Source organism: Naumovozyma dairenensis, chromosome 8, assembly GCF_000227115.2.
Source record: "Naumovozyma dairenensis CBS 421 chromosome 8, complete genome".
Classification (NCBI taxonomy): domain Eukaryota; kingdom Fungi; phylum Ascomycota; class Saccharomycetes; order Saccharomycetales; family Saccharomycetaceae; genus Naumovozyma; species Naumovozyma dairenensis.
This window is the reverse complement of record NC_016486.1, coordinates 205,788-217,342: the sequence shown is the minus strand read 5'-3', so window position 1 is coordinate 217,342 and position 11,555 is coordinate 205,788. Positions and strand designations below refer to the sequence as shown.

At 33.7% G+C, this 11,555-nt stretch overlaps 5 protein-coding genes across 5 annotated transcripts; 2 read left to right on the top strand and 3 right to left on the bottom strand.

Moving 5' to 3' along the window:
• Nucleotides 1-646: 646 nt before the first annotated feature.
• JIP4 (Jip4p) lies at nt 647-3,214 on the bottom strand (the record flags this gene model as incomplete). Its single annotated transcript, XM_003671465.1, has 1 exon — nt 647-3,214. The coding sequence occupies one exon, from the start codon at nt 3,212-3,214 to the stop codon at nt 647-649; it is 2,568 nt and encodes an 855-aa protein (XP_003671513.1).
• Nucleotides 3,215-4,245: 1,031 nt separating this feature from the next.
• Nucleotides 4,246-4,956, bottom strand: NDAI0H00950 (uncharacterized protein; the record flags this gene model as incomplete). Its single annotated transcript, XM_003671464.1, has 1 exon — nt 4,246-4,956. The coding sequence occupies one exon, from the start codon at nt 4,954-4,956 to the stop codon at nt 4,246-4,248; it is 711 nt and encodes a 236-aa protein (XP_003671512.1).
• A 684-nt stretch (nt 4,957-5,640) lies between these two features.
• On the top strand, nt 5,641-7,698 carry SNF1 (AMP-activated serine/threonine-protein kinase catalytic subunit SNF1; the record flags this gene model as incomplete). The annotated part of the gene is made up of 1 exon (XM_003671463.1): nt 5,641-7,698. One exon carries the CDS (start codon nt 5,641-5,643, stop codon nt 7,696-7,698), a length of 2,058 nt encoding a protein of 685 aa, XP_003671511.1.
• Nucleotides 7,699-8,804: 1,106 nt separating this feature from the next.
• On the top strand, nt 8,805-9,416 carry SNM1 (Snm1p; the record flags this gene model as incomplete). The annotated part of the gene is made up of 1 exon (XM_003671462.1): nt 8,805-9,416. One exon carries the CDS (start codon nt 8,805-8,807, stop codon nt 9,414-9,416), a length of 612 nt encoding a protein of 203 aa, XP_003671510.1.
• A 185-nt stretch (nt 9,417-9,601) lies between these two features.
• Nucleotides 9,602-11,443, bottom strand: PEX29 (Pex29p; the record flags this gene model as incomplete). Its single annotated transcript, XM_003671461.1, has 1 exon — nt 9,602-11,443. One exon carries the CDS (start codon nt 11,441-11,443, stop codon nt 9,602-9,604), a length of 1,842 nt encoding a protein of 613 aa, XP_003671509.1.
• Nucleotides 11,444-11,555: the final 112 nt, after the last annotated feature.

Genomic DNA, 11,555 nt, shown 5'->3' with positions numbered 1-11,555 from the left:
TCTGAGGACGTTAGTCATGTCTGACGGTGTCCCTAACGCTTTTACTACTACATTTTATTGTAAATATATTTTAAATAGTAATTGCCAATCTTTAAAGACGACCTCACTACTCGTTGATGGTCGAGGATATCAGATATCCGTGTTTGAGGTTGCGGATGGTCGTTATCTCAATTTATAAAGCATTGTATATTGGACTAAACCTCAGAGTAATACGCCGAGTCTCTCTATATAGACAGTACTCGGAATATATACCATCTTATGGGTCTATTCACAATTCTCTTAGGTGTCGATGAGCCCATAGAAATCTAACTTACAGTAAGCTAAACTATTTAGTGAAAGAATTAGACTACAAAAATTAAGAAAAGCAATCCTTGAGAATTATAAATACATTTATTAATTCACCTTTAGATCAATTTGAAAATAATTTCCTTAGACGCGCAGGACCCAAACTAGATTACAGTTAACTATAAAAGATATTCAATAATCTCACCGTAAATTCACAAAGTATTATAAGGTCATATTAGTCATTAATATAGTGTAGTCGCTATAATTATATCAGTGCACACTGTACGTAAAGATATTTCTTACATTAACATATAAATAAAGGATCGCTTGAATATAACTCCGAGTAATTAACTTATCTTTTTCATGCTTTATTTTTACTCCAGCCAAATAATCCTGTTTTCTTCTTAGGGGTTTTTTTGGAAGGTTTCAAACTATTATATGACCGTTGCGGTTTAAACCCGATATAGTCACTATCGTAATCACTGCTATCAGATCTGGCACTTGGACTTGATGGTTTCCTACTGAAAAACGAAAATAATCCTCCACCACCACCTCCTCCTCCTCCTCCTTTGTTACTTGATTTTGGACTTTGGATTCTAACGGGACTGTTATTATATGATCTTTTTTCAAATTCATTCGATCTGACTTTCCTTAATGTATCATCATAACTTTTCATTCTTGGCAAATTCAATTTTTGTTGTTGCTTGCTTGGAGCAGAAGGTACGGGACTTAACCCTAATGGTGATTTATCCCTAATCCCTGTTCTTGTAGCCCGTGATAATGCGGTTGATGCAATATCATAAGATCGAACTGGTGTTAAATGATATGTACCCATTCCATTTTCTTCCTCACGCGTTCTTGATAACTTTGGTACAGAGGGGGATGATAATGCTGTTTGTTTTTTCTTTTTGGTTTTTTGGGGTGCTACATCTAACATTGATTTCTTGGAAGATGGTGGTGTGATCATATCTTGTCTCGTTAGCACATTTTTCAATTTTTCAAAACCGACACCCTTGTTGTTATTATTGTTGCTGAGTGAATCGATGGGCAATAGTTCCATTTCTAATGAGAATTTCAAAGATGAGTCGATAATTATATCCAATCTGGATAATTGTTTTTGCTCGATATTCAAATTTGGGTCATTTAAAATATTTGACATTTTGTTGATCATTTCACGTCTATGTTTTCTTGCAGATTTATGTAATTTTGTTTTTAAAGATACGGTTGAATTTTCAGAATTGATTGATATTTGGTCCTCATTCTCATTGGTACTGTCATCATCGTCATCACTTGTCTCGTATTCATCAGTATCAGTACTATCATACATTGCATCACGACGTCTCTGTTCTTGTGATATCAATAAATTATCAAATTGTTTTGAATATAGATCATCGGAAGAGTAAGCGTCCGTGTGATAATAATTATTCGAATCAGGTCCCCTATAGGGAACGGTCCCATCATTTGCAATATCATTTGTAAAGATTGCTGGAGTTTGTGTAGTATTTGCATGCAAAAGTACAGGTCTTCTTCCTTTCTCATAGTCCTTTTGGAAAGTTGAGAATGATGATAATGATGATGATGATGGGAATTGTTCCGCCAATTGTATTTCAAATTCGAACATTCTCATTGCTGGTACGACGAACACTGGTATAGGAAATGAGGTACATAATTTATCTGTTAAGGTTTTGGATTTCCAACGGACTAAATTATCTGTTCTTTCCCATTTTAACGTACTGGAAACAATAAAATCTGGGGTATATATATCTATTACATCTGTAAACATTTTCTTTGTTTTGCCTATTATTATTTCTACTGAAATTTTAATTGATTTGGGGGATTTTGAAAGGAGTAAAGATATATATTCGAAAATGTCCCTTAATTTTTGTTCAATTAGTGTTTTATTGTATCCAGAAGTCCATTCATAATCGTTACTGAAAGAAGAGCGGGTTGGAGACATCGAAGGTGACCTCTGTTGTTGTTGTTGTCTCATTCTGGAACGTGATCTTGATCTTGACATTGATCTTGACCTTGCATTCGTACTCGAAGAAAGTACCGATCTCATCTTGGGAATATTTGCTACGATGACCACATTATCAGTGTCTTGAGCGAATTGTTTTATGGTCCAATCAAGGGAAACCCACGTATGACGACGTCCACTCAAATGACAAATGATTGTTCTTGGATTTGTTGGGTATCCTATTTGTTCATTCAATATTTTCTCTTTCCTTTTTTGTTCCTTCGTCAAGGGCACATAAGCTTCCTCTTCACTTATTTTCGATTTCTTCTTTATCTTAGAGTTAGGACGTGAGAATAAGATATCACTATATTTGAAAAATTTCGGTTTATCATCCAATCTCTTATCGATTTGTCTTTTCCTTTGTAACGATAATTTCTCATAATTCAATACTATTCTATTAATTACAACGGCTTCATTAGAAACAGTGGGTCTACTTGGATAATCTTCTCTTACAATTTTGCCATTCTCAGCAATCTTAAACAATTTCCCCAAAGCTACAGTGTTACCCTTGGAGCTACGTGGAGGAGGAGATCTATTGCGTAAATTGGAGAAACTACTTGAGGTTATGTATTTGTCATGTTGATGGAAATCTGAATTATCTGATATGTATCCGGATTCATTGTCGTAAAATTCATCCATTGTATAATCGGTTGAATATAGTTGGACTCCGGGGAAATCAGATTCATATTCTTTGTCTATTTCTAGATTGCTTGATGTTATTGGGACAGTATTGAAGGAAACACATGGTTTATACTTCAAGTATGGATATGGGTTGGTTGGTGAAGGAGATGATGGTGCTGGCGTGGCCATGGGAGATGTAGATGTAGCGGTTGATGATTGAGCAGGAGGGTAAAGTGTCAAATGTCTATATGCCTTCCGTAGCATTTCATTCTCATGTTTAGAGTTAAACATCCCGGGTAGATGGGTTTTGGTATTCCAAGTATCCTTTTTCTCTTGTCTTTCCTTATTATCTTGTGTAGATGTGAGCACTCCACAACCTGTTCGGATTAATTGGTGATTACTTTTCAAGAAAGCAAACAATCGATGGAGCAATGATGCCAAGCTCGCAAGTTGGATTTCTAATAATGTATGAAAGATCTAGCTTAAGTAACTAGGTGAGATAAAGTTTGTTCGAGAAGCAAATACCAAGTATATTGGTTGTTTCTCACTAATCAATCAATCAATCAATCAATAAGTAGCCTATTATCTTAAAATAACTATTAAAGAAAGATAAGTTACCGTAACGTACGACGTTAGCCGCGGCGTTTTTTCGGTTTTTTCTTAACGGAAAAAATGAAAGTGTGGCAGGAATCCGTGTGTTGCCCCACGGGTCTCCAGTTGTCAACTCTGTATTCGCTATTGTCCCATTGGTACTGTTACTCCTCTTTCTCATGCCCCTGCAGTTTCCAAATAACGTAGGTATAACAATCTTTGAGAAAGGTATGTGTGCTACAACATAGAGGAAATACACCCTTAGAGAGAACTAAATTGTACCAGTTTCAATGTTGTAACTATATGACAGTTTGTTGCTTTATTCAGGAAACATCATTTTCGTGGTCCATAACGAAAATGATGATAAAAAAAGAGGGGCCCCGGCACAAGTTATGGCTTAAATAAATTAAGAATTGCATCAGTATATATATATATATTTATATAATATCAAGATAATAAATAGTACAGATATTTTCACGGTGGCGAGAACGACTTGCCTTCCCTTAAAATTAAAGATGATAGCGCCGTTGCCTATTTACTGTGGACATTGAAACATATACAAATAGGAACATGTAACATATGTCTTCGAAGTATATTTCAACTTGATAAACTATACTCGATTTATGAAGTCTAATAATATGTTATGACTATATGGAGAGCATATAAAGTAACATTAAAATGTGTAAAGAAACGATACTAGTCTATACACATGCTTGTAAATCATTAGTCAATTACTCCTTCTTGTCCTTAGATATCTTATATTTCTGGGCTAGTTGTTCTAATCTCTTCACGGGACCATATCCTTCTAAGATACCAAAGAAATACCATTCAAGGATAAAATCTGTAGGAACTCTATAATAAAGTAATTTGGGTCTTAAAAGGAACCAAGTCTCTACAAAATGAATGACAAACTCCGAGATAATAATCATGATTATAACAAAATCATCATCTAAAATCGTTACCAATGTTTCCTTAATATTTGAGTATCCAAAAGACGGAATACATTCAAACAAATAATACAATACTGGACGATACAAATAACATAACGTGGGTAAAGTGACTCCCAAAATGATTAACCAATCCACTAGAGATGAGGGACATTTAACTTCATTGATTTGAAACGAAGATAATCCACGTGACTTTGTTGCGTCGGTACCGATGTTTGTTAAAATTTCATCCATCTCTTCAGGATCGGAACCATCACCATATTTCTCATTATCAATTGGTATCAAGACGTCCATTGGATGTTCCAAATCGTCATTATACCTATACTGAATAGTAAACGAATCAGAGTCAATTTCTTTCAATTTGATGCCAGAGACTTTTAAAGTCGGGATACAACCGAAGACTTCCAAGATATCTTCTAATGCAACTTGCCTTCTGCTCCCCTTTTCTTTCTTATTATTCCATTGAGCAATAATATCGGCATTTGACCTTGCCATTTTTTTTTTGCAAATTATATTGAGACAGAAAGACTGTTAAGTACCTTGTTATTACCAAAACAATTTCACTTCCATTCATCCCTTGATTCCAATTGAAAAACTTAAACTCTTTCCGTAAAGATTATCTATTCCTTCATTTCTTCCACGTTTTCTAGTTGATGAAATCGTTAATTGTCAACAAAATATGAAATTCCATCCAGAAAAAAAAGAAATGGGATATACCCTAAATTTTTTATTTTATAGCCCTTTATAGATGCATATTGGTAATTTTCAAAAGTTGTAAGTAGCCCTTCTTCAAAAGTTAAACTCCTTTCCCCAGTTATTTTCTCGTGCCCCATTAAAATTTTCCTATTATTCCATATTTACCCTGGAAAAAATCCTTAACCCTGACATTCTCAACGGAAATAATAATACCCATTTCAAAAATGGGTAAAAAAGGCAAAAAAGGCAAAGGCAACATTTATTGCAAGTCCCTTCATACATACACAGAAGACAGCACATCAACAAGAGAAACCAACATAAGAACATTTGTTCAAGCACGTATATACCGAGTATTTGAAGATAATAACCAACTATAAGAATCAGCTTTTTTCTTTGATTCCCAAAAATATCATTTCAAAATTTAAGCTAAAAGACAATTTTTGTTCCCCCCCCTCCAGATAAAGTGAAATAGAAAAAAAAATAATGGAACAATCCCCGCCACAACAACAACAACAACAACCAATAAAGACAGACCCATCCTCTTCATCTCGTCAACATCATCATCATCACCACCACCACCATCACCATCATCACTCCACTCCTGGCGGTTCAACCGGTAGTGGCTCCAGGAATGGTCTAGGAGATGGTGCTCATATTGGTAATTATCAAATAGTGAAAACATTAGGAGAAGGTTCATTCGGTAAAGTGAAGCTAGCTTACCACATGACTACTGGTCAAAAAGTGGCTCTCAAAATCATCAATAAGAAAGTACTAGCTAAGAGTGACATGCAAGGTCGTATTGAGAGAGAAATTTCATACTTGAGATTATTGAGACATCCTCATATTATCAAATTGTACGATGTTATTAAATCGAAAGATGAAATTATTATGGTTATGGAATATGCGGGAAATGAATTGTTTGATTATATCGTACAGAGAGATAAGATGAGTGAGAATGAGGCAAGGAGGTTTTTCCAACAGATTATTAGTGCCGTGGAATATTGTCATAGACATAAGATTGTTCATAGAGATTTAAAGCCGGAAAATTTGTTATTGGATGAACATTTGAATGTCAAGATTGCAGATTTTGGGTTATCTAATATTATGACTGATGGGAATTTCTTGAAGACTTCATGTGGGTCTCCAAATTATGCAGCTCCTGAAGTTATTAGTGGAAAATTGTATGCTGGTCCAGAAGTGGATGTTTGGTCTTCGGGGGTCATCCTTTATGTCATGTTATGTCGTCGTTTACCCTTCGATGATGAAAGTATTCCTGTTTTGTTCAAAAATATTAATAACGGGGTTTACACTATCCCTAAATTTTTATCTCAAGGTGCTTCTTCTTTAATTAAAAGAATGCTGATTGTCAATCCATTAAATAGAATAAGTATTAGTGAAATCATGCAAGATGAATGGTTTAAAGTCGATTTACCTGAATATTTATTGTCCCAAGATTTAAGAAACCAAGCTGAAGAGCAACAACAACAACAACAAAAGCAAGGGAAAGAATCAGAAACTGACGAAGTAAATACATCTGTTGCTTCCGAGAATAACGATGCAACTAATGCATTAACTGAAGAAATAGATGATGCCTTAGTGACAACATTATCAAAGACAATGGGGTATGAAAAGGAAGAAATTTATGAATCTTTAGAATCAAGTGAAGATACTCCTGCATACAATGAAATTAGAGATGCTTATATGCTAATTAAGGATAACAGATCTCTAGTAAGAGATATGAAAGCAGATAAATCAATTGGTAACGAGTTAGATACATTCTTAGCACAATCACCTCCCTCTTTTGACAAATTACAACAAAGAAGAATGCAAACCACTACTATGGATTCATCATCTTCTCCTTCTTCTTCAAGTAAGAAACATTCCAAACGTACAGCAAGTTCTGTAACTCAACAAAGAACTTACCATCAAGCGCCATACATGGATCAATCTAAAGAAGAAGACTCCACAATTTCCATATTACCAACATCATTACCACAAATTCACAGAGCGAATATGTTAGCTCAAGGATTACCAGCTGCATCCAAGATATCGCCATTAGTTAATAAAAAATCTAAGACAAAATGGCACTTCGGTATTAGATCACGTTCGTATCCATTAGATGTCATGGGTGAAATTTATATCGCTTTGAAAAATCTTGGTGCAGAATGGGCAAGACCTTCTGAAGAAGATTTATGGACCATAAGAGTTAGATGGAAATATGATAATGGATCAATCAATAATAACAACGGTAATATGACAATGATTAGTAATAATAGTAATAATATAAATTCAACAAATACTATGACTTCAAGTAATGATGCCATCCCTGACTTAATGAAAATGGTTATCCAATTATTTCAAATCGAAACAAATAACTATCTTGTTGATTTCAAGTTTGATGGTTGGGAAAATTCAAACGGCCAAGTGGTAACAAATTCAAATATTTCCGAAGATGAAATGAGTACATTTTCTGCCTATCCTTTCTTACATTTAACTACAAGATTAATTATGGAATTAGCTGTAAATAGTCAAGGAAATTAAATGCATACGCCCGTAAAGGGCAATACCCTATGGTAAAATTGATATATGTTCTGTATATACCAAAAGAACGACTATACTGACGTTTGTACAAAATGAAAAAAATTAAAAATAAAATACAACATATAAAAACCAATAAAAAAAGCGGAATATTACAACATGAAGAAAAAATATTATATTGAATGTATATATCCCCCGATTTAAACATTACATTCTCTTTTGTAACCTTATTATTATATCCTATCTAACGACTCGAATGAACTCTGATCATCTTTAAGAATGCACTTTATATATAGAGTTAATAAATTTTTTAAGACATCCTAGTATTCTATTCAAGAGTTTACAGGCTTCAATAAGAGCTTATTGATAGTCATGCGATGGATCTAATATAGTGACAAAAGCATATCACTCGGATTTGCAGTTCTGTATTATTCTAATGGAGGGCTCTTTACGATCCTAACACTCATAATACTGACTATGTCGTAAATGTTACCTTTTAAAATTTACCTTTAATTCTTTATCTAGTTCAAGTTATCATACATCTCTTAGATTTGACATCCATGAGTAAGTTACTTATCACTTGGCCCCATCCAGTTTGACATTGTATCGAAAAGTAAAGTACGAGCAAGAAAATTACGGAAAATGAAATGTGCTAATATCAGTTCGATGAAGAGCAGTTTCGATACAGGCGTTTGGAGCAAGATGATTTGCAAGCCGTGGTAAATATCAAACTTCCAACAAGAGCTCTATTGGGCCTTATGGCACTCCGACACAGTCACTTTGTTCATATATAATAGTATTTGGCACCGTCTTGGTCCATCATCCCAATTTCTTGATTGTGTTCTGTAATAAACGTTTTGTTACACAAAATCCTTCCTTATGTATGTAATCTTCTTAGTTTAGTTGTAACTACAACGGGAAATTTTTCACTTTCAAAAAAGAAGAAATAGAAGTTATCTCATCGAGCAATTTCAACAGAATTCAACAGACAGATAGATACTTATTTCATGAGCCTTGGTCAGTTGTGAAGGAAAAGAGCATTTTACCTACGATACAAAATCAGTCATTCTAATAAAAGTGACATAACTAATGAGTGAAAGACGAAGAAAATGAATAGAGATCAAGCTGAAAAATTTAAAGATAGACATATTAGACAAAAATATGACCTCTTGCATTTATTACCATCGATGCTTCCGACAGGGAACCCAGCATTATCTGGATTATATTTGAAAAGTTTTTATAATGGTGTGAAACGATATAAGTTACAATTACCTTCTTCAATCACAAATTCAAATGAAAAATTTTGTGGATCTTGTGGAACTGTCAGGATCATTAATCGTAACTTGGAAATGGAAATGGTTGTGAGAGAGAAAATGCAAGAGAATGATGATAGTTCAAGTCAAATTAAGGTTTTAAAATATAAATGTCTGAATTGTAATTTTGAAAATGAGTTCACAGTAGGAAACGTATCACATAGAAACAAAGAAATAGCAAACCCAAAAATACCGAGGGATAATAAGGATAGATCAACTGTTAAACTAGAAGCCAAAAATACAAATAGTACAAATGGTGGTATACAAAAGAAAAATACTGCTAAAGATCGTGCCAAGAAGAGGAAGATGAATTCATTGTCGAATTTACTTAGTAAAAAGAATCAAGAAAAATCAAAGCAAAAGAGTACTTCTTTATCTTTATCATTAGAAAGTTTTATGAACTCTTGATTAGTTATCCAATGTTAATATATTATAATAAATATTCATCAACAAAAATCTTAAATCCGTGAATTTCTTTAAACTAAATGTTTTTTTATATAGAAGCTATAATTTTTTCCTTAAAGCTCGACAGAGGACGTTATAACATCATTGAGGCTCATATATAGATTTCGAATGTCGTCATTCTTTTCTTATCATAGGGAGGAATTCAAAATATCAGCAAAATCACCAAACGGGCCTACGGAATCATTCGCATATAACGGTGGTCCTTGCTCGCCCGATTCATTCATATCATCATTATCAGTTTCAATTGAATTATTATTGTTATTATTATTATTATTTTTGTGACTTGAATCACTATTTAGGTGAGCAAATCCAGACATGGAGCCTCTAGAGACACCCTGTATCACACGATTAGGATATATCATATGACCTCTCAATGGATTGACCACTTCTTCCACAATCGTATCGGTATCAAAACTATTTACATCACTCATCCTATTCTCTTTATGATTCATAAGTGATTTTCCAGTACGAACAGTACCACGCTGAACATTCATTGGATTAGTATTTACATCTGAACGTGTTTTACGTGTACAAATATTAGTCCACATTCTTCTTCTATAATGACCCCTTTCACCAGTCAAATCCACATCATATACCCATTTAGTTTCTGAATCAATTTCAACATATTGGATATATCTATCTCCTACCCATTTTTCTGGATTTAAATCAATTGTCCAATTAGAGGCATGGTTTTTCTTACGATTCGACAGCCATTCCCATTCCACAGGAGGCTTGATATCGTCTAGTGATTTCAATGTAACATCCTCAATCCTAATACCATTGATTCTTAAATTAGATAACAAAGAAAAATCATCCGAGGTGAATCCAATCAAATGCCATTCTTTATGTTTAGGAATATATTTTTGAATTTCGTAAATATATACTAATTTATTTTCCCTAGCTTCTACGAATTTCAAATATTCATTGATCTTATGTTCGTATTTATTTGATATAGATAATATTTTCAATCTTGTCTCCTCTGAATTTAATTTACTTAGTAATTTATCTCTGTTTGTGGGATGTAATTGAGCGGAAATGATCCATCCAGTGAGTACTAATGTTAATTTAATGAATGGTAATAAGAATTGAAATAGATTTTCAATGAAAAGGAAATTAAAAATCCCAATTGACAAAAGAACAATAAAAGCAAATGATGAGACTTGTCCATTTTTAAAGAATGCAAATTTGCAGAGTATATAATCAATGAAATCATATAAGTAAACATACAATACCATGTGATTTTGTAAGTCTGTTAAATTTAAAAGAAATTCTTGACTTAATTCAGGGACTGGTTTGGGTAATTCAACTTTTCTTAATGGTGGTCCTTGTGAGGGTGTCATATTATTTGATAGAAGTGGGTTTGGATCTGGTGTATGCAGGTAAATGTATTGCGGAACCATAATACCAAAGACGATGTATAATATCGGTGTTACGAAAATGGTTGTGACAGGTTTACATATCAGGAAAGTGTATAGGAATAAAATTGATAATGTATAGTATGGATTAGTCCAATTAATAATTTTGATTATTTCATCGATAATGATGAAAGGTATGCTAAGTCTTGAATTCATGGCTATAAAATTTCGACTCATTATTGGGACAGAAAGGCCGGGTCTTCCCTTACTCGATGCCACTCTATGTTCAATAGATTCGATGGCTAATTCTGAAGAAGGCGGTAATGCCATTTTGATAAGTTTTTCGATAAGACTATCTGTCATCATCTTCTGAATACCTGTTGAAGTAGAACCAGGCGGACCATTGAAAATAGAAGACGTTAGAGAACCTGCACTGCTCCGCTCAGCATTAGTCTTTTTCTCTGCAGAATGATCATTTTGGTGATCTTGTAAACTTGGATAACCTTTACTGAGTCCATGTTTTATCTTTGGTGTGTTTGATTGTTGAACAAATGAGGAAGCATCTGTATGTTTATTACTAGCACCCCTACTTGGGTCATTCCAAAAGAAATCCATATTTTTAATTGCTTTCTAAGCGGTATATCTATTGATCAAAGTGCGTTAATGGGTGTATCGATAAATGCATTTATATATCTGGTTCTCCCCTCAAGAACATTCATTTGTTAAA